Here is a 23,574-nt window from a genome sequence, read left to right on the forward strand (position 1 = left end):
GATAAAATTCAATGAATGTAGTAGACTTAAGTAATAATGTAAAATGGAATTCTGAACGAAATCTAACTCACTACAAAAACACGTCACAGTCTGGCATTCCGGAAACGTGTCCCCTACCTAAGACCGCTGACGACAATGCCGCTTATCTTTCATCATTCACACTGCATAGCTAACCTCTTCACACCGTCACCAGAGAAACACACACACTACACACACTTGAAAAATGAGTGGAATGGATAAGACAAATTCCACCATCACGACTTCGATTCAAACCTCCGTGAACAGAACGTAGGTTCGAACCCCCCGACAACAGTGTCTGGGTTGAAACTTCATAAAATAAATGAGACAGGGAGAGGAATTAAAAAAAAAAAATGGCTAGATAGTAAAGGGAAAAGGATGAATGAATTTGGAAGAGATGTGAAAAAAGAGAAAGAAACAAGATGACGTAATGTTCTAAAAATGTCCAAAGGGATGAATTTTGATTAAGATGCAAGACGCAAAGCTATTCAAATAGTAATACAATTAATAACAAAACATGAGGATGAATTTTTTTTTTCGTGTTTAATGGACCAGATTTAGACTTGATAAGGCCATAAGATTTTTGAAATATGGGGCCACTTGTAATCAACACAAAGCAATTTATTCCTTTGCCTTTTTTCCTCAAAACAATCTTGGACTCCCCTAGACAAGTGGGGGCCCTCAGCTCTAGCTTATGTTGCCCACAGGTAACCCCCAAGTACTGAATTGTGTTTTATTTTGACCCACGAGAAGAACGTTCAGGATCCTGCCCAGTCTAATTGACCATCAACCTTTTTTTTTACTAGTGTTAGACTTATTTAAATAATGACATTGATTGGATGCAGTCAGAGTGCATATAAAATGAAGATTATGATTTAAAAATCTGAAGTTAAAAAAGATATATACTTAGAATGCCGAACCTCATTAGAATCAAGTGCAAGAAGTGGCTCAGTGGCTCGAGATAACAAAAAAAATGTAATGTAGGATGTTATAGATTTGTAAACACTTTTCCAAAGAGAAAAGTATATATTAGTTTTGTAACTTGCACAAGCTATACAGTATTTGATAAAGCATTCTGGGTATAGGGGTTGTCAATTAGCAATGGTTATTTTAAATTGCGAGGAAAATAATCTAAACGCTAGAGAGAGTGAGTCACAGACATGCAGAGAGAGAGAGAGAAGAATGGAGAGAGAGAGAGAGAGAGAGAGAGAGAGAGAGAGATGAGAGACGAGAAAATAAGAAATTAAAAGAAAAGAAACTTATTACATTTTAAATATTTCCCATAGAGCTGAGGAAGACATTCTTATAAAATAAACTGTTATTTCATTGTCAAAGTCATTTATTTCCCAGATGCCAACTAAAGGCTAGAGCTTGAAGTCATGCTGCTAATTTAGCTTTTCAACTCCTGAGTCTAGAACCGCCGCAGAGGCAAGGAAACCAATCAATGGTAAAAGTCCTAACGGAAAATCTGATAGGTCTGGACCCCAGTAAGTGGTCAGGGCAAACAGAGACTATTGACCAACGTGTGATGGCCATCGGTATCAAATCTCTCACTTGGAGTCATTAGAAAACAGTGGCTAGACCTCCTCCAGGGTGGAGGCAGGAAAGACTTACAGGGGAGATAAGAAATCTAATCCATCATATGTTTGGGTTCATGGTAAGCGCCAGAGGGCGGGGGGTGGGGGGGTGGGTGGGGGGGAGAGACTAAGTTACTTCTACCTTATGGACTTGCTGTAATTTGGGGTAGAAACTAGAAGGTGGGGGGGGGGGGGTAGAACGGATGATTAGGACCGCGAGGGTAAAGGGCGTTGTAGTCAAACTGCGACCACTTTCCTCGGGGAGATGAGAACAAATTTGTTTTCGCTTCAGTGACAAGATAGCGGGCCCCCTCCCCGCCCCCCGAGCTCCAAATATACATACTTCTCCCTACTCTTCTTAAAACATCTTCATCATCCTAAAAGTCTTGTCAGCCCCCGAAGCGATGGAGGTCCGATGGTGGGTTTTATTTATTGACGGATGAGTCTTGGCTTAGGTGCGTAGTCCTGTTATTTCTTGTGGAGGCAAGAGGGGGGGGGGAGAGAGAATGAGAAAATAGAAGGGGAGGTGGTACATGTGATTGGACTAGAATATAGACCTTGTCACGAGCCTTCCTAGCCTAAGCTGCTTATTTGGAATACATTTCGGTATGATCATCGATGCAGCACTGACTGTATTGAGCTGTAGTCTTCATTTATTAGGGTTAGGGTTACGGTCAAATATTGCCTAAAGACAAGTGTAGTATTAAAACTTATAAAATCAACAAATAAAATACAAAAACTGTATTTCAAAAAAAAAAAAAAAAACAACAGACGATTATATGACAACTCTTTTAATACAATACACTGTCTTGTCTTTCCAAGTACAGGCCCCCAACAAGCTGGAAATGTGTGCCACTTTGACTTGATAGTTAATAATATCTCTAAACCACTTCCGTTGTTAAAAGTTACAAGCGACGCGTTCAATTGTGTGACAGTGACATATATCTTCCCTTTCTACATTGTACTTGGTGTTATTGCGATCGGCTGTGAATGATGCAATATAAGCGGCATCGCCGTCAGCGGTTTTAGTAACGACAGACAACTCCAGAATGCCAGACTGAATTGACGTGTATTTGTAGTGAGTTAGATTTTATTTAAAATACCATTGTTATAATACTACTAAAGTCTGCTACATGCTTTCATCACAAGTTAAATTTGTTTATATTGTAATAAAAGTTCTATTTTTAGTTTAGTTTACAAAAGAAGTTATTCAGGTTATTTCAAGTTTTACAAGTTAAGATCTAATACGCCCACAGCAGTTTAGTTGTCTACCAGAAGTTTGGTGCTACAAGTCAACGACCAACAACAAAACCAGGTAACAAAAGTTTTAACAAAAAACTGACCGTTGGGTTATGACTTTTGGATTTTTCTTTTATTTCTTAAAGACTTGTTTCACTAGATGCTCGACTGACAAACGCAGCTCTTCTAGCCCTGAAGCCATTGGGTCAAGGTCGCATGCATGTTCTGAACAAATAATGCACGCTGATTTTCTCTACCTGCGTAGCGCGAGACAATCTTCCAATCAGAGACAATCTGTTACGCAGGCTGCTCACGAGTGCAATTAATGGTAATCATACTCTCATGCCTGCGAGTGGCCTGCGTGAGACTCACGATATTGACTCGCAAGAGGAGAATAATAAAAAGGGCGAGTGGTGGTGGTGAGTGAGTGGTGGTGAGTGAGTGAGTGGTGGTGAGTGAGTGGTGGTGAGGTTTCTCTAGAAACATCGGAGAATTATCCGAAAATTATCCTGGCAAACATTCAAGCAATTTATTTAAACATTTTTTCTAAAACGATGATAGCTTGTTACGAAGTTATTAGATGTGATACAATAAAAGGATGTGATAGGATATAAGATGTGCTGTAAGATGTGACTTATTACAGGGTTACTGCAGCGATCGGAGCCCATGATGACCTGCTAACTATTATAAAAAGACGAAAGCTTAAAACCTATGGCCACATTACAAGATCTACGGGGCTCGCAAAGACCTTCCTTCAGGGATCAGTGCCAGGGAAAAAGAAGAAGAGGCAGACAGAAAAAGCGATGGGAGGACAACATTAAAGAATGGGCGGGCCTGCCATTGAGAGAGGTTCTGAACAAGGCAAAAAAAAAAGGAGGAATGGAGAAAGACGGTCGACAAATCTTACCTGGTGCCCCAACGGTCCAACAGACTAAGGGATAGGTAAAGGTAAAAAGGCATAAGATGTGCTATAAGAAGTGCTACGTTCCAAAATGAAATAAGATAAAAGGAGGGATGGGATTAAACAATAAGATTAATAAAACAAGAAAAACATTTTTAAAAAAGTTTCAAAAAAAAAAATAGACAATACCGTACCTCCCTTATACAACTTATTGAGCGATTGATTTTCTCTTAAAAACTAATGAATGTTGAATAAAAAAAACGATGAAACATTTTTTCTAACCGGCCCCCTTCTCCCTAAGTAACTTGGTTAAGCGAATGTATAGATCTAGTACACTGTATAATACTCCAATGACAGGCCTTTAGATCTAGACTTACAAGAAGATGTGCTTAATGTTCCTGAACATTCATTTACTAAACTTTGAATCAATAAAGCCTTACATTCGGGAATTTCCGAAATTTATAACTCTTTCAAAAACGCGATAGTCCTTCCAAAACCGATGTTGGATCTAGACCTACAATCCTAGATCTAGATCTGTAGCCAGTTTTAAATTTATTTCATTTTCACTTGCAAAATGACAACAGTCAAACTAGAGTTTTCCACGTGCTGTCAACGAGCTAGTAATTGTTTTCTCAGCGATTACATCAACTGCTATATTTCTAGAAAAATCGTTAGAGCCGTTTTTGAGATCAGCGTCTAGGTTCCTCTGCCCTACAGAAGCTATGACTTGAATAGAGGTATTGTTAAAACAAAAAACATATCAAATTAGATAGGGTAAAAGCTAGGAGAGAATAAACGATAAGATTAAAGAAATGAATGACAGGAAAGGTGAGATGCGACAGAAACTGATAAACGATAACAAATAGAAACAGATCATGATGAGATGATATGAGACTTTGATACGAGACCAGCTAGAATACGACAGAAAATGTTCAAAGATGAAATACGATCATATCCCTCCATTCATCCCAGTGGCGCTACAGCCCATGGAGGGCTCTGGCCTGCTCCAACACATCCTTCCATTCAGATCTCTCCAGGGCCTTTCGTCTCCACACCCTTAGACCCCCCCCCCCCACCCCTTTCGAACCCCAAACTATTGAATATAGAATCCGATAATAAACTGTCGGAATGTCGGAATACGTGAAAGAAAATGGAATAATAAATGGCATAAAATGTGATTTTATATTTTCAAACCTTTTTTGTTTCGGATATTGACTAATTAAGCAACGGCTTGTTTTTTTTAAATTAGTTCATTATCATTAACGCAAAAAAGGCTATGTGATTAAATCATTCTACTTTATTTTTTGTAGCTTGTTAGCTGAATATCAGTTGAGTCAGGTATTGATCATTTCAACTGGAAGTTTTATGCTTTATTCTATAAACGAATGGAATCGATACTTTACCATCCTCATCTGTCTAGTCAAGGGTCGTTTTGACAAGGTCACTACATTTTTTTTTTTCATCGACGTTTCACTGAAACCGAGGCCAGTCCATCCCATGTTCTAATAGCTTTACTCATTTTCAATGCTTTTGTTCCATCTAGAAAGGTCTTAGTATCAGACTGACAATGTTATAGCAATATGACTTACTATTTAAGTCACAGCTGGGTCTTCATCGCAATGTGCAATCAATCTGCTTAAATGGTTGCCCGGAACGTATGAGAAATGTGCTTCGATCACGAAGGAGGAGCTATATATCCAAGCGCTTTGAACTGTCAGCTTGTAGGCTTCTTGTTCAAATCCTTCTGGCCTACATTCAATGTCATTAAGTTGGAATTAAAAGACCATAGCATAATAGTTTCAAGGCAAAAAGACATAAGGAATGCAGACAAACGTTGTAAACCTGACATTAGATAGATCTTATATCTAAACCATTCAATCATAAGGTCAATGTTTTCCATGCAAAATGTTCAAACCTTTCAGAAAATCTTTCTAATCTTTTAGAACAAACTTATAATTTAGACATTCCTTAACTTTCTGAGGAGATTTTCGAAACTACGGAGACCAATTCCCAAAATTTCAGAAGAAATTCCTAAAATTAAATTTTAAAAAATCCAGAATATGATTGACTATGATTTAAACCACTCAGAAGAAATCTCTTTACATTATTATGAAATTCCACATAAAAATCGTAACCTTCCATGATTAATTTTTTTAGCTTTTCCAGCAAAAGATCTAAACATTTCCCGCAAGGCCGAAACCATTTAAAAAAAAAAAAAACAACAGCTGACTTACTCCATAAAAACTTTAAGGTACTGGTCATTGAGCAAATATCGAGGCATTATTGTTATACAATTAGTGGACTTTCATTTTCATTACCGATTTAGCAACGTTTTATCATATGTTCAATTGATCTGTAAAACTTCTTACGAAGATTAATAGACACTTTCGACTGAAAAAACAAAACAAAAAAAAACATAGATAAACCAGAGCGGACGGTTCCACAAGAAGACATTTCTCTAAGGACTTAATGCCTGTCTACAAATAACTGTTGACTCCTGGAGAAACTAGTTTCTCTTATTATGAATGGTATCTGGGAGACCCTCGGCCATTACTCTCGGCAAAAGCCATTGCCATTAATCCCTCGAGTAACAGTGGATTTATCATCATAAATACTCGAGCTGAACAGCCCGCCTGGAAGTAGATGTACACATCCGAGTTTTGTTTTCCCCTTTTCTTTGAGTCTACTTGTGTGGGAAAGAGAGAGAGAGAGAGAGAGAGAAAGAGACAAAGAGATAAACAGAAAGAGACAGAGTGATAGAGAGAGGGACAGAGAGAGACAGAGACAAAGTGAAAGAGAGAGAGAGAGAGACAAAGAGAGAAACAGAGAGAGAGCGAGAGAGACAAAGAAAGTGAGATAGAGACAGAGAAGTTAGAGGGAGTGAAAGAGTCAGAGAGAGAGAGAGAGAAAGTGGGATAGGTATAAATAAAGAAAAGGACCAGAGAAAGCAACGAGGGTGAGACAGATTGAGAGAAAGTGAGTGAAAATGAGACAGAGTAATTGAGACAGAGAGTGAATGAAGGTGTGAAAGAGGGACAAACCTGTCACAAAATATAACTAATAATAACAGTTATTTCTATTTTATTCTATTGATAAACAACGTCATAACAAGGCGTTTTAAAATATTTAATTAGAAATCATTTGATTATGGAACAAAGTCTGACACGTGAGATCATCTGTCAGCGCTAATTATGACGTGTGCCTGTCCAGATGTGGCGCCATCATAATCCCTGACAGGAGTTTTTTGTTGTTGTTTTGTTTCATCAAGAGTCGTTGCCCCTGCACCCGTCCCTTCTTTCTTAACAAATGAATGCAAACAATAACACTAGCGTCGTAAACTAACAACCGCTTTGTGTCAAAGTTTCTTGAGATGATGACTCCATTGTAGTGACTCTCCTGTCAATAAACCTTCTCTTCAAAATGTCTGACCCTGCTTGTGAAGGTATCTCACATTTCTACATTTTAAAAGTCAAGGTGATTAATAGAAGTTGAGTATGTAATGCTGAAGCTTTGAGTCAGAGGTTCTCAAAACTGTGAAATGTCACATGTTGAGGTGTTTACGGTTGTTCAATGATTGGCATAGGTTCAGATCCCGAATCGAGCTGAGTTGTGTTTGCTGAGAGTTTAAAGGTAGAACGGATACCTCCACCAACACTTTTCTTATTCATGTCCACACATAGAGTTTGGACCAGAGAGAACTGAGCTTGCTGTAGCTTGAAAAAATGAGCTGTATAAAAGTAACATATTAAAATGCACCAAATAATGAGCTATCTCTCTAGTTTAGTAATACTGTAGTCTTCGACACGTTAAAGAATGAGCTGGATATGTAAATAGTTAAGTTCCCACTTCAGACCTGGCGATCTATAGGGATCGGTGATGTTAAGGTCGCCTGTTTCTGTAGACCACGGTTAAGGAGGGTGTCCTGTGGCCAGCACAACGACCAACTGCCTTTACTTTTCCCCAGCTAATGTCAGGTACTCATTAGAATTGGGTGGACACAGAAAAGCCAGAAGTTAAAAATTAAGTCTTCACCAGGATTTGAACCGGGAACCCCGGCACTTAACTAAGCACTTTACCAATCAGCCATCGCGCCTCTTAAAGAACATTTACTCAGACAGGATCAATAAACATGGTGGTCCAAATGATTTATTAACGCAATCAACAAATCTATCGATATCAATCAATGTATCGGTAATCACTTATCAAAGTAAGTGATATATAAAAGAGATTGAGAATCAAGCCTGGAGACTATCTAAGAATGATAAAGTAGTGATAGCTTAAAAGAAAACAATATTTACGGTTGAGTGGTTTAAGCCCCTCGGCTACCTAACAAGGGGGGATCCAGATGGAGACCACGTGATTTTTTTTAAAGATCTGACTTTAGCTTGGTTGTGCTTGTTGAGCCATTAAAGGAATCACGGAAACTTTCTCCTAGATACCCTCTTCCTCCATAAGTCACACACACACACAAAAAGATTGCACTGAACAATGTTTTAACTTATAACTTGAACGCACTATTAAAAAAATGTTTTTTCTATGTGTGTGAATGGGTTCGGACCAAGCTTCGGGTCAAGGCATCACTTCTAGAAGAAACAAAAAAAGGTGCGGAGAACAATAAGAACAAAATAAATAAACAATCTGCCTTCAATATTTGACAACCAGTAAAAAACAAGAAGTAACCATTTTAAAAAAAAGATGCATTGTATTAGTTGTGTTACACGATTAGCTTCTCTGCGCAGCTCCTATGAGGTGTCCAGCTGCTTGTGTTTACTATTGGCGTCAAAAGTTCCCAGACAAGAGAGCAGCAGACACCAAGCGGGGCTTATTGTTAGATATGACGGAACTCAGAATAAATCACGACTCCAGGTGTGGCCAGAAGCTCAGGTTACTAGGGCCGGTGGAGGGGGGGGGGGAGACAAAGAGCCCTTATTCCTTCTCTTTTTGTTGGTTGTAACTTTTAGGCGAATGTGTTCATATGAACGCTTTTTGTTGTTTTGTTGATTGTTTGTTTGATTGATTTTTCCACAACGACGTCACGGGTACACATGCACATTACAACAGTCTCACAACGTAAACAAATGTCGATCACGTGATGGCAAGAAAAAAAACAACGTAATTAGACCATTTCATGTTAAGAAAAAAGGAATCCTGGCATCCCGGCACTCTTAGGTAATCCACACCCCGCAAGCCCTTCTCGGCCTCACAGTGGCGCCTTGGTGGAAACGTTGATTGAGAGGAAATAAATAAGCCGAAAGTAATGTAAAAAAAAAAAAAATAAACTCGCAGTCGAGTGCCATATTGAACCGAATTCATTGCACTTTTTGAGGATGAAAGAAAGCATTACTCTTCCAAATTGTCCCTCGAAGAAGCCTTTTTTTGTAATGGCTACGTCCCATTGCAATGGTTATCGAGGTAAGTAAATGATATTGTTTCCCTTTGTGTGCTAATCATTCATCCTCGCTCTCTAGTCCCTATTGCCTAAGTAATAAAGGCCTCGGAAACCACATGTGTGATAAATTAGCACGGGCTTGGGAACAGCTCAGACTTTTAGATATATTTCATCCAGCCCAAATGAAGATGAGTCTAACCATTGGCCTAGGCCCTCAAGGAACAAGGTTTCTACTCTCAAGACAATCAGAAACTGGAACAGGTGTTAGAACAAGCAAGTTGGCTTCAGCAGGTTCTCAATGGATTCATCAGGTCCTCTAGGAGAAGTGTCAGAGTTATGTCTTCATCAGGTCCTCTAGGAGAAGTGTCAGAGTTATGTCTTCATCAGGTCCTCTAGGATAAGAGTTATGTCTTCATCAGGTCCTCAAGGGCAAGAGTTATGTCTTCATCAGGTCCTCTAGGATAAGAGTTATGTCTTCATCAGGTCCTCAAGGGCAAGAGTTATGTCTTCATCAGGTCCTCAAGGGCAAGAGTTATGTCTTCATCAGGTCCTCAAGGGCAAAAGTTATGTCTTCATCAGGTCCTCAAGGACAAGAGTTATGTCTTCATCAGGTCCTCTAGGGCAAGAGTTATGTCTTCATCAGGTCCTCTAGGACAAGAGTTATGTCTTCATCAGGTCCTCTAGGACAAGAGTTATGTCTTCATCAGGTCCTCTAGGGCAAGAGTTATGTCTTCATCAGGTCCTCTAGGACAAGAGTTATGTCTTCATCAGGTCCTCTAGGGCAAGAGTTATGTCTTCATCAGGTCCTCTAGGACAAGAGTTATGTCTTCATCAGGTCCTCTAGGGCAAGAGTTATGTCTTCATCAGGTCCTCTAGGACAAGAGTTATGTCTTCATCAGGTCCTCTAGGACAAGAGTTATGTCTTCATCAGGTCCTCTAGGGCAAGAGTTATGTCTTCATCAGGTCCTCTAGGACAAGAGTTATGTCTTCATCAGGTCCTCTAGGGCAAGAGTTATGTCTTCATCAGGTCCTCTAGGGCAAGAGTTATGTCTTCATCAGGTCCTCTAGGACAAGAGTTATGTCTTCATCAGGTCCTCTAGGACAAGAGTTATGTCTTCATCAGGTCCTCTAGGGCAAGAGTTGTGACTTTGCATGCTCAACTTCATGCTTTAAATAAGACTTCAGTCCTCCAATGTATAATTTCAAAGAGTTAAGTCAAGAGGCTGGCAGCTAACACAGTAAGGAGAGAGAGAGAGAGAGAGAGAGAGAGAGAGATAAACATCTACAAATTTTCAGCTTCTGTTATTTAGATATTTCTTTTTCTTTCATTTTAGAGGAAGGTGAATGAAAGGAGGGCGTAGGGTTTCGTTATACAATAGTGGGGAAAAAATCATATAAACAAAACATGAAAGAACCTGGTTTTGAGTATTAAATATTTGTATGCAGCCATGCGAGAGCGCGTGTTTGTATTAGTGTAAGAGAGACGCAGAGAGCGAGAGAGAGAGAGAGAGAGCGAGAGAGAGAGAGAGAGAGGCAGTATGTACATACTTAAGTGTGATGTGTAACTGTGTATGTAGTAACAACATGTGTGAGAGGGGGAGGGGGGGGGAAAGATAAGTAAAATCAATACTTTAAACACGCAATAAGACAAACAACATTAGACAATGGCGAAGACCAAAAGAAAACAAGAAAGAGATCAGAAATAAACAAAGTGAAAAAAAGGAAGAGAGAGAGAGAGAGAGAGAGCGAAGAAAGTGACGAAGAAATAAGAGAGAGGAAAAGGTACAAAAGATAAATAACTAAAGTAAAAAGAAATAAAAAAGTTCCCCTTTCCATGCGATCTTTATGGCAGAAGATGATAAGGTCATCGATTTCTGTGGGCCACGGTTAACGAGCAGGGTGTCATGTGGACAGCACAACGCCCACTCGCCTTTGCTTTCCTCGGCTTAAGTCAGGTACCTATTAGAGTAGGGTGGACCCAGGGGCGCCCTAAAAATTCCGAAATTCAAAATCCCAGTCTTCACCGAGATTCGTAAGCCACTCAGCCCCCGCTACCCAAGAGATAGAGAGAATATAAAGGCAAAGAAAGGAAAGGGCGACACGGAGAAAGAGAAAGTAAGGACAAAGATACAAAGGAGAGAGAGAGAGAGAGAGAGAAAGAATAGAGAGCAGAGATAACTGCGAAAAAGAAAGCGTAACTTCAGCGAGCCAGGAAATCAGACCCAATTCATAAGATTCCATTAAGCTCAGCTTCAAAACCGTCTCGAAATGTCAAGCAAATAAATCTTTCCCTCTGACTTTACAATTCTTTATATCCAACTCGTCATTCTAGACGCCTGTAAAATGACCAAGACGCCTGTAAAATGACCAAGAACTACGATACAGATATATCACGCAAGACGCTATCCGGTTATAGAAACACAACCTTTTCCCATCAAAGACAAACCTTAACCCTCAGAGAGAGAAGACTTTAGGAAACACAAGACATCTTCAACGTGACACTTTTGTCGATGTACGATCCAGGTAACTGAGACGCTCTAAATCAACAAGGTAAACATCAACAACAAATAAAACAACAACAATGCACTGGAATGCCATACGCACGCGCGCACATACACGTGGTGCTGCGGAGAGAATGTCCCGAAATGTCTTGAGACGGGAAGTCAACAAAAGTTAAAGGTACAGACAGTATTGCCATCATATAAGATGAACAATAAATATAGAGACAAAAATGTAGAGGTCAATAAGATGTACTTCAACAGTCACAGCTTCATTGTTTACACCCAGCACAAACATTTCCAATCAGTTAAACAGGCGACTTTCTCACCCATGTCCCGGCATACTTCTTCATTGTTCTTGGACTTTAAGGGCTCAAGGGAGACAAAAAGCGTGGGATTGCTGTCTAAACGTTTGATGTCATCACTGACATAGATAACTGATGCAATTTGTTCAGTCGAACATGAATCACACATACAGCTGTCAACTTTAAAGCTTCCTGCTTAGCGTTCTATTACGTTTAGTTATTACGCGACAGATCAATACATTAAATGTCATTAAATAAATGCCTAACACCCAAGTGGCTAAACAAACAGATTTTACATCATTTCATTCTAAGTCTACTTAGAATCATTCCATGCAATCAAAATCGCAATATATGTTCCATTCCCTGTACTAAAATGTTGGGAATTCTATGCGGCATTAGATCCAAAATAAAGATTCATACTTCCCGAAATATGTCATTTCTTTTGGCCTCCGGAGCCTACAAAGTTCTGTAGAAACAAGATATTAACATATCCCCCCCCCAACATACATACACGGTCTCTATTTGTTTTAACTCCCGGACAAACCATTTCGTTTTTATCCCCTAGTTTTTTTCCGCTGCAGGTCTTGGTTTAGTGTATGTGTGAGTGTGTTGTTGTTTTTTCTCATCTAGAGTGTGCTGAAATCAATAGCTGGTAATTGACAAATCATGTTTCGCGGGATCTGTTTCCTCGGGGATGATGGTGTCCCTTTGTTTAATGGTTAAGACGTGTCGCAGACCTTGGCGTTATGTTTGCACGGATCTTCGGCGTTCAGGGGCGACTTTCGTCACTTAGAATGAAAAGAAAAGGTAGAGACAGAGAGTAAGATGCGTAAATTAATATTTAAAATAGTTTATTAAAGACGCGGCGTGTGATCGGGTGCGGATGGGTGAAGAGGAAGAATGACTTAAGCTGACACACGGTGGCAGATAGTGCTTGACTATCAAGCCGAGAAAATCGATAGACAATCAAGGTCGATGGAAATTTGTTTTGTACTCTGGAATTCGGCAGCTTTCTTTACGCGTGTTCCCGCATTAAACGGGCATGACATGTCACAGATGAGAGCGACTTGTTTGTTTCTCAATTGGTACTGGGACTCGTCCATAACTATTACTACAGAAATCGCAAATACACCAAACCAACTAGAACTTGGCAAGGAAGGTTCCTCTATGGCAGATCAGCTTTGTGTTCTAGTAATTCCTCTGCATCTGATGCATGTTGGTGTGCAGAGCTGGGAAAGCGTTGCGCCAAGTCCCTGATAGTGAAGTTTGTTTCTGGTTTACATTTGAGCCTCGTCTTTCCAAATCTGGCCAGAAGATGTAAAACTAATTCTACACTCTCAACACACGAGAGTGCATCGGCTATGTCGTAAAAACAAACAATGTAGACTAGAGATATTTATAGTTATTCTATGCACGAGTCTTTACGGTTATGTATCTTCCATACAATGAAGTCTTGTTTTGGAAGCTCTAAATAGCATGAGATCGATTATGTCTCTTCAGTGTCTCCCCATTCACCGAGCTCTTTCCGTGTCGCCGCCTGTGGTCCAAGTTAATGAGTTTTTCGATGAGTCGTATCTGCCAATGTTGTCCTACATATCTATCACTGAGACATTTTTCTGGTGTTCAGAGGCGGGCAAGCGTGGCGAGACGGAAAGTCCCAGAACGTTAGTTCGTGGTTGTTGCTTAGAGTTCAACCTTTCGTGATTTTTATTTTTACTATCAGACAATACGTACGTTGGAAACAAAAAGAAAATCTATGCATTAACCAATTAAAATTGTCACAAAGAGATTATTTTGTCTACAAAGGTTGTAAGAATCCTGGTGAAGACTAGACTTTTTACCTTCGGGATCTTCAGGTCACCTCTGAGTCTACCCAGCTCTAATGGGTACCTGACATTAGTTGGGGGAAAGTAAAAGGGTTGGTCGTTGTGCTGGCCACATGACATCCTGCTCGTTAACAGTTGGCCAAAGAAACAGATAACCTTAACATCATCTGTCGCATATATCAGTAGGTCTGAAAGGAGAACTTTACTTTTTTACTGTAAGAACAAGCAATGAAAGTTTAAATAAGTCAAGCGCAATGCAGTGTTTGTTTGTATATTTAAATACGTTTTTATCCCTTAACAGCCTGTTCATTTCCATTGTAGTTTTAATTTTAATTTCACTGTCACTTCAATTGTCTAAATATTCACGTTTTTTGTTTGTTTGTTTTTTATTTTGTGATTTTACTTAAAATTGTATTTATGTTATCTATTTTTTTTTTTTTTTTCATTTTTCTACATTCGGATAAAAAAGGGTCATTTTCTCGCCATTTAACGGTCATTCTAGTTTTTTTTTTTTTTAAACTCATTCCTCTAACTATTTCTCTTTTCTTTTCGTCCTCGTTTGATCCTACCTCGTGCAACTTGGAAACATGTCCGACCTCTCCCTATATATATGTGTGTGTGTGTCTCGGAGCTGTCCTGAGACAGGTACATTTAAAGCTGATCAACCGTGACCAGAAGTAGATAAAGGACCCCCCCCCTTCCCCAACACACACACACACACACTCATATTTGTAAAAGTCAATGAGGCTGAAAATAGTGTATGTCGCTTTTGTTGCCATCGTGTGATTTCAAATATTAAATCACGTGATGTGTGTATATGTGTGTGTGTGTGTGTGCATGTAAATGGATAGATAGTGAAGAAACATCCAAGTGTTCGTGTTTCTACCATAACATGTCACGTGTGAACGGCTAGATGTGTTGTCATTCAGTCCTGATAAAAACCGAAAGGGTGCAGAAGTGAAGTTTTACGCAGAAGTGAAGTTTTACATGTCTCAGATATTCCTTCAGAACTAAAGTTTTACATGTCTCAGATGCTCCTTCAGAAGTGAAGTTTTACATGCCTCAGATGTTCCTTCAGAACTGAAGTTTTACATGTCTCAGATGCTCCTTCAGAACTGAAGTTTTACATGTCTCAGATGTTCCTTCAGAAGTGAAGTTTTACATGTCTCAGATGTTCCTTCAGAACTGAAGTTTTACATGCCTCAGATGCTCCTTCAGAAGTGAAGTTTTACATATCTCAGATGTTCCTTCAGAACTGAAGTTTTACATGTCTCAGATGTTCCTTCAGAAATGAAGTTTTACATGTCTCAGATGTTCCTTCAGAAGTGAAGTTTTACATGTCTCAGAAGTTCCTTCAGAACTGAACATTTTTACAGGACGGACGGCGATGGCGGTGGGCAGGAATCGAACCATGGGCCATCGAGACGACAATCCAGAGCACATACCAAACAAACAGGCAGCCATTCGAAAGCAGTAGAAGAAGAAACCCCAATGAATCATGACCCCCACGTTTCAAGTCGCTTAAGGCGTATATGCTTTTAAGCGCAAGAACAAAATTTAGTAAAGGTGATTTCTTTTATTTGGAGGGGGGGGGGCGGGGGGGGGAGCGAAATGTAAAAGGAAAATGTTGATAGAGTAAAACTAAAGGAAACCTAAGCCTTTAAGAAACTTGAGCTTCAACAATTAGACTTGATATTTAGGTTCAAACAGGATTCCGTCAGATTGACCAAGAAGTGCACCCTCTATAGCAGCATGAAAAAACAAAAGGTAACATTCTCCCAACACAAAACACATTTTGATATTGCTGGCTGCTAAATTATGGGATACAATTCACCTGGGCTTTATCACCTCGGATATCATCTTGACCTTTTGAGGCAACTGAGAAAAACAAATATGGTATTTATCACTTTTACTGCATAAAACGATATTCACTCCTTCCGATTTCTTAGATACATTTAGCTATAAAAATGCCCTTGTTTTATAGACATTTTATAGTGTTTTTGTTTTGTGCGAGAATTAAATACAAGGTGAGCTTAAAGTGAGGAATATTTTCAAGATCTACACTAATCCATCATATAGATTTCTAAAATTGAAGTTTGGTACAGTAAAGTTCCCTTTCACACTTTGCGATCTATAGGGCAAATATGTAAAAATCATGTGTTTCTGATGCCGACGGTTAACAAGAATGTCAAGTGGCCAGCACAACGAGCTAACGCCTTAACTTTCCCCAACTTATGTCAGGGTCTTCCAAAAAATTCTGGAAATGTAAAAGCCTGGTCTTCAACGAGATTCAAACCCAAGACCATTCGGTTCGGAAGCCCAGATCTGTAACACACAGCCACCACGCACCCTAAATTGAAGTTTAACTTGCGTGATATTTGATGTGTCAATACAAGACTGCATTTTACACAGAATACACAACAAAAAGGCTTTAGGAGAGAGTATCTATGATAGGCAGTGTATTGACACACGCCTGGCAAGCTGACTGAGTGATGTTTCAATGTCTGGCCCTAATGTCTCTCCAATCAATGAGCCAAATGTGTTTGAAGAATGCTGGTAATAACGTCATGGAAACATTGAGAAGCGAGTTGTGACACATGGCTGCAAATATTTGAACACGGTCCAACATTGTCACGTGCAGGCAATTGTGACAGCAGACGGCGAGTGGCACCTCCGGAAAGTAGAGTCTAGTCGGCTTGCCTTTTCACATTCAGAGCTCTGAAACATGAACAGCAATGCTGAAATGTGAATATTTCTTTTGTTATAGTGTTTTGTTTTTACTTTTGGTTTCCTTTGTAATGTAGTGGAGAAATATGAAGTGACATTGATCTAAGGAAATTATGTTTCAAACGTCGATTCAAAGCAGACAAATTTCAAAGCAGACAAAAGTAATTTTTTGTGTACAAACACTAGACTCAGAAGTGATCTTTTTGTAAGACATTGGAATCTTTTGCTACATCAGTTTACAAGCATTACCCTCAGAGTCATTTTTTTAAAATACATCACTATCTAAAGCCACTATTTGTTTTCATTCATCAATTTCCAAAGCTTCTTGCCAGTACACAGTGTTATGGACTGTGTGTGTTTATATGGTGACAGTGAGAAGAGGTTAGCGATTGGTTGGGAATGATGCAACATAGACGTTAATGTCGTCACTTAGTCTTAGGAGAGACGACTCCAGAACGTAAGACTGAAACGATGTGATAGTGTAGTGAAATTTTGTTAAATGGTATTATTAGTAAAGTCTACTACATTTGTTTTGTTTATTACAAGTTGATTTTTTCTATATTACAAATTAAGTATATTTAGTATTTTTCACAAGAAAGTTATTCAAGTTTTTCAATGTGTCAGTTAAGATACGCCTGCAACGGTTTAGTTGTCTACCAGCAGTTTGGTGCTACAAGTCAACGACCGCTAACGACACACAGACACTCTGATTGTGTCTATCTTCATCTTTTAATGTGTTATTGATGCATAGTCTGTCGATAGACATCGTGAGGCTATGAAAAGATCGATTCACCTGAGCGAGCTGTTATTGGGAGTCGCACAAACAGCAAACACACAATACAAACTTTAATTGTCTTGTTTCTATAAACGACAGACTGAAGTCGTGTGCACCATTAAATGAACTCATTATCTGAAGTATTGAACTAGGAGTCCCGGATTCTCTTAAAACAACTTGACTCACACCACCAAGCTTTATTTGCCCCCATTAGCTCAAAGGCCACTTGATCGACTTAGACCAGGCGCGTCATTTCAGCGCGTCGCCTTGGACAAACGTGCAGCGATTTGGAGAGATTCGCGAAGTTGGAAGTTCACTGTACTCTTCTATTTAAGATGGTAATTTCAACAAATATTGTCTTACCGATCTGAGGTGGAAGGAGACTTGGATTAACAATGTCTACTTAAGATTTCTCGTTGGTCTTCTCTCTCTCTCTCTTCTCTTTCTTCTCTTTCTTCTTTTCGAATCAGCCTCTTCTTACTCACTTATTTGTGAATCTTTTTTCTTACAGTGTGTGTTAGCGCCTAACTAAGTGGCCATTTGTAGTGCTGAGATGTCCCTGAGTACCTTATCTTATCTTATCTTATAAATTACAGACGTTCCGTCAAACAAAAAGATAATCACGTCTTACGCGTATGCATGTGTTAATCTAGTCGTGCAAGTAAATTAGAGACTTAATCTCTGCTAAGTCACTTGTCTTAAACTCTGTTAAGTCACTTGTTTTCCTGGCTGATTCAGGCAACGCGCTCCATGCTTCTGATGGCACAAAGGAAGAAGGTGCATTTGTACGAATTTGCCCTGGCATAAGGAATAAGAAATGTGTCTTTAATTTTTGTGTCATTTTTTTTTTTACTCTTTCGTTCCTTGTTCTTACTGTGTATGTGTGTTTATGCACTATCTACTAAAGAAAGATGTTCAAGAGATTTAACAAGATTCAAAGCAAGCTGAAAGAAAGCTAAACTTTACTTATTTCTAAGATGGCATAGCTGAGGACCAAACAGGCGAGTTAGTTTTTAATGCAAAATAACAGGACTTGGACACATGTCACCAAAAATTTAAAAAAGCTCAGGTCACCACACCAGTGCTGTGTCAGAAAAGTTTTGTTACTTAACATTCCGCCAAACTTTTGATGTGGAGTCGATTGGCTAGATGAAAGAGGAGAGATAAACTACATTGACAATGCTGAGGAACGTATCTGACAGTCAATAAAATGTTGTACGATATAAATCTACATTTCTGTTTAGGAAATAGACCTACCACACAGATTTCAGGCGTGTTGCCATCTTAACTACTTTACACATAAATGTTACAGTAAAAACACGCTGATATAGACTTTGGTTACATAACCAATGGTTTGAAAGTCTAAAATCTAGTGGAGGTAAGGCTATTCATTAATTTTTTAGAAAATCTAAAAGTCCAACCATTTATAATGAGATTAAAACAGAAGCTGTGGAATGGCGGTGTGTTTTCCTCAAGGTTCTGTCGCTAGCCATTGGCAAACTTTGAACCATTAGCACTACAGACACCTAGATGGGCTTTCTTGAACTTTTTAATATTTTGGATTAGCGTTGATATGGAATATGAATTAGAAGACTCATTGTCAAAATCTGGATTCGCAATGACACGGAATATCAATCATAAAACTCGTTATCCGATTCTGGCTGCAGATTGACATAGAATAGGATTTGGACCAAAGACTAGAATTGGGTGTTGAGTTAGGACCATAGTTGTCACGTCCAACACAAGGGTTCAGGTGGCAAGCGTAACATACAAACAACTACCTTTTTTTGTTGTTGTTTTCTTTTGTCAAGTAAAAACTACAATTTGCATTTCTACTCTACACCAAATGACCATTTCATGGTTCACTGGGCAATACGCTTTGGGGGGAGGGAGTGCGATTGACGTCACGGCTGACAGATATTGGGATACATTATTATTCTTATGAGACTTGTATACAATGCTGAGTGATACTCTATAATGTATTTGAAAAATACCATAAATAAAGCTTTTTTAAAATAATACTGTTGAAAGTTGATTTTTGTTTGCCAGATTTTAAAATGTAAAGATTAAATATAGAAGGCTAATATGCCGCTGCCGTTATATTTTTTTTTCAAGTTTTAGCATTTTAAATATAATTGTTAGTCAGAAATTAAGTTGATCAAATTTGCATAAATGTAGACAAATAACTTCAGCTTCTCAAAGCAGCTACACTAGACGTTCCTACTACAACCATGGACTGACCAAGTTAAGATCCAATCTTAAAATGTAAAAGACATGAAGAGACTTAAAAGCGTTTTATTTAAAAGCCGAATATAGCCCGAGGGTGCTAGTTCGTCAAGCCATTTTCAAAACGTTGATTAGAAGATAAAAAAAAATGACTAAGTGTAGGTTCACAAAATGAAGACAACAGTTTATACAACAGGTGTGGTGTTTAAATGTCAAGTGGTTGTCATGACATGTTGTCATTGTAAATGTCATCATTACAGTTATGACATTACCAACCAGAGTGCTCACCCCCTACCCCATTAAGGTTTGTAAACATGTCCTGTACAGACACGCACACGCGCACAGTTTAACACAACGTAACGAGGGTGCATGAAAAAAACGTTGCCGTTTAGTGGAGTTTTTCGGCGGAGGAATTGGGGGGGGGGGGGGTCTATGAACCCTCTCGCCCCCCGCCCCTCCCAACTCCTTGATCCATTTTCTGTTAGCAACTTTAAGGGCTCAAAGTGAAGATACTTTACAAATATAAACCACACATACAAAAAAAAAGCTTGGCTTAGCTTGGCTTGAAGGGGGCTCGAGGTTCGACACCCGACTCGGTCAGAATTGAGCGCCTAAAGGCAGCACGGAAAGACCTTCTCCTAGATACCCCCTCCCCCCCCCCCCCACACACACACACTTGTCCACAATTGAGATTGGACCAAAAGCGCTCGCTCTGAGCATGCTATAAGCATGAAAGTAGCGCTATATAAAAGCCATAATTTAATAGGAACACGTCTCTATTTACAAGAAAAATAAATCAACCCTATAGAACAAGGTGAAACTTCTTGTCATCTCTACGCAATAGAAAAGTCTATTTTATTTTTTACACGTGTGTTTCGTACAATCACTGAAGAAGTGTGAAACTTTTATATTTATGAACAGAATGTCAGCCTTCATTAACATGTACAACGCAATGGCCTTCAACCCAACAGTGGGGAAAAAAAATTGTTTTCTTAGTTGAGTTCTTATGACTGTACCCGGATGGAGTTTTCCCCTAATGGAGCTATTATATTAAAAGCGTTTGATTAGAAAACATATTTGTCCTCCGTTGGAAATGTGTTGTTGAGTGAACAAAATAAAAACATACTTTAATCATATGAACATGAACTAAAATAGTCGGAAGCAGCGATTTGTTCAAGGCCAGACCACGACAAACAGTGAGCAACAGAATGCACTGTTAACATTGTAGGTATATGGGCTCATCTTTGATAGTGCTTTATTTTTTTTTTAGTTATGTGAGATCAGAGCAGCGGCGTCGCAGCGATACACAAAGTAGAACTCACGGATGGGGTGCGAAAAGAGGCCATGGGGGTTGATGAGAGTTTTTAAAAAAATGAGATCGGAAATTATAAAAATAAAAAAAAAGTATGATTTTAGATCATGTTGTCTTCTCGAAACAATCTAGACGAAAGAAGGCTTGCTTGACGTAATTGTGGGTGTGTATTGCAACATTATTTTGTGTGAAGTAATTGTTGGTGTTTATAAAGTAATTATGGCTGTTTTGAGTGTTTCTTGAATGTACTGACCGAGATGATGGTGGTGAGGAATTGACCTTGTCTTGACCTTCAAGAGGAACACGATGAGGAGATAAAGCAAGTAAAGAGATAGAGAGAGACTTAGTAAAGACAGAGAGAAGTGAGACAGGGAACAATGGGAAATGAAGGCTTAAAGAAACATAAAGAAAGATAAAGAGAGATAAAGAGAGATAAAGAAAACTACAGAGCAAAAGAAAAAAAAAGTTTGAAAATGATTTTTTTAAAAATGTTTATGAATAAATATTAAAAGTGTCTGTCAGTCAGTTATTAAGTAAACGTGTGCATGTATGTGTGCGCCTGAGTGTGAGGTGCATATATGTGCCTTGTGTGTCAGGGTATGGCTTTTAAAAAGTATATCTTCAAAAGATCTGGATAAACAAGACAAATATTACAACTGCAATTGCTTAAAATCTAGTTCTATAGAGACCTAACGAAATTCATAGATTTCATGAAGTAGGTGATATAGTGAGTATGTTAGACTGTACTCACCAGCTTTAATAGTTCCAACAACTCCAAGGGTTGGTCAACGCAACAGTCCCTGCCTCCTGTATCCGTGTCTTTCATTGTGAACCTATTCAGCTTGGACAGCTCCTGCGGACTAGGTCCGGTCAGAAAATCTTCACAAGGAACGCACAGTTCTTCCCTCTCCAGAATAGCCGCCATCTGCTCCCCGATTTTGGGTTTGTGATTGTGGTGTGTCAGGTCGTAGTTCAAGGTCGCGTACAGGCACGTGACCACTATGATCAAAATGACGAAGCCGGCGATGGCCACCCCTGTGATGGCGAAGAGCCAGACCCTGAGCTTGGCCACCGTGCTCTGAAGGCTCTGGTAGTCGTCCAAGCGATTGTTCAGTTTGGGGGCGCCGGATCCGTCGTTCAGCCCGTTGGAGAAAGCGGTGTTGTTCCCGTTGCTGGCGCTGCCGTTGTGTCCGCCTGCGCCGCAGACCCCGGTGGAGCTTCCGGCCGCGGAAATGTTGTTCTTGAGAAATGGCTGCTTGCTGTCCAAGTTTGGGTCATAGAGATTCGACATGGTGTCCCCTGTGGTCATTGATGCGATGGACGTGTACGGTTGGATTAAGAAAACGGCTCTCCTAACGAGACAGCATACATGTGAGGCTCACATTCAGCAAAACACTTAAAAGCAAGCCATTTTTTGTCTACACTTTTACAGCAGACTGTGAAAGAGAAAAAAAAATTAATTAACAAGAAAAACCATAAAAAATACATCACATTATACAATTTAAAATATTTAATAAAATATTTAAAAAAAATAATTGAAACAAAAATACTTGGTTCAAAGTGGGTATCGATACCAAATCAGCCAGAGAGAATTCATACTTTGTGATTATTTATTGATATTATTATTATATGGACATTTATGTTTAATACTAAACCTAGACTGTAAGATCTTAAAAGAGTTCTAAATCAGAAGTCTAGATCTAGTAATTTATAACTCTTAATATCTAGTCTAGATCTAGATATCCTTCAAGATATAGAATCTAGATGTAATCTAGGCTATATTAGATTACGTCAAAAAAATATTAGTTCAGTTTAGATATTCTTTAAAAAAAATTCAAGCAACTTTAATTTTAGTGAGTTACAAACAACATTTAGCCACGTGATAATATTGATGAAACAACGAAAAAAAATGTCACGTGATAGCCATTGTGTATTACGTAATTTGTATAGAAGATAATTTTTTTTACAAATTGGTGAATGAGGTCCATTTCGGAACACTATGGTTGACTACGCCATGTTTTTTTTTTCTAAGTCTAGTCTAATCTAGCTCACACACCGAAGGACATACTCATTACTAACTCTCCCACTTTTGGCGATAAAATAAAAAAAAAACAAGGTTACAAAAGACAGTTTGTGTGGAAACACAAACTCAAAATCGGCCCCCGAAGTGGTCCACCCAAGCAGGTAAAAAGGCAGGTTTCAATATTTTCAGAAAGAACATCACAATGAAATTCTATCAAAGACAAATGACAGAAAAGAATGGAGAAAGAAGGTTGACAGATCTTGTGTGGTGCCCCAGCGGTCCAGCAGACCAAAAGGATAGGTGAAAGTGAATGTGAAGTTAGATGTGACCCTGACCTAACTGATGTCTTATAATGAATATCTAATTGATGTAATTGTTTTGTAAAGGGTCACTCTCTTATTCAAATCCTCAAGAAGAAAACATTACCGTAAAAAAAACACCTTTAGTTAAGTGTAGTATATGGGTGCTGCATTACAGTTCATGCGATAATATGAAAAACTACTTAATAACTTTTGTTTTAAATTATGTCCAACTTATAGAAAGAAAAGAAAAAAGTAGTCGTTGCATCAGAACTTTGAATGGTCAAAAATATTATGGTGTCAGATTTTCACTATCTTTTCTAGTTTACGAGATTTAAACGGGACAGACGGACAGACGGACTGACAGACATTCCACACAAAACTAATAGCGTCTTTTTCCCTTCCGGGGGCCGCTAAAAATGATATTTTAATTTGCTATTACTCACCATGTATTTGGAA

At 38.9% G+C, this 23,574-nt stretch overlaps 1 protein-coding gene across 3 annotated transcripts in view; it reads right to left on the bottom strand.

The window, feature by feature from the left end:
* LOC106071704 (uncharacterized) overlaps positions 1-23,574 on the bottom strand; it is a 212,782-nt gene that overhangs the window by 124,376 nt on the left and 64,832 nt on the right. For all 3 annotated transcript variants that reach the window (XM_013231865.2, XM_056012920.1, XM_013231867.2), the window contains one exon: positions 21,545-22,229. In XM_013231865.2, coding sequence (XP_013087319.2) covers positions 21,545-22,102 — 558 coding nt within the window. In that variant the 5' untranslated portion in view covers positions 22,103-22,229. The remainder of the gene's footprint in view (positions 1-21,544; positions 22,230-23,574) is intronic.

The sequence above is a fragment of the Biomphalaria glabrata genome, chromosome 15 (genome assembly GCF_947242115.1).
Source record: "Biomphalaria glabrata chromosome 15, xgBioGlab47.1, whole genome shotgun sequence".
Taxonomy (NCBI): domain Eukaryota; kingdom Metazoa; phylum Mollusca; class Gastropoda; family Planorbidae; genus Biomphalaria; species Biomphalaria glabrata.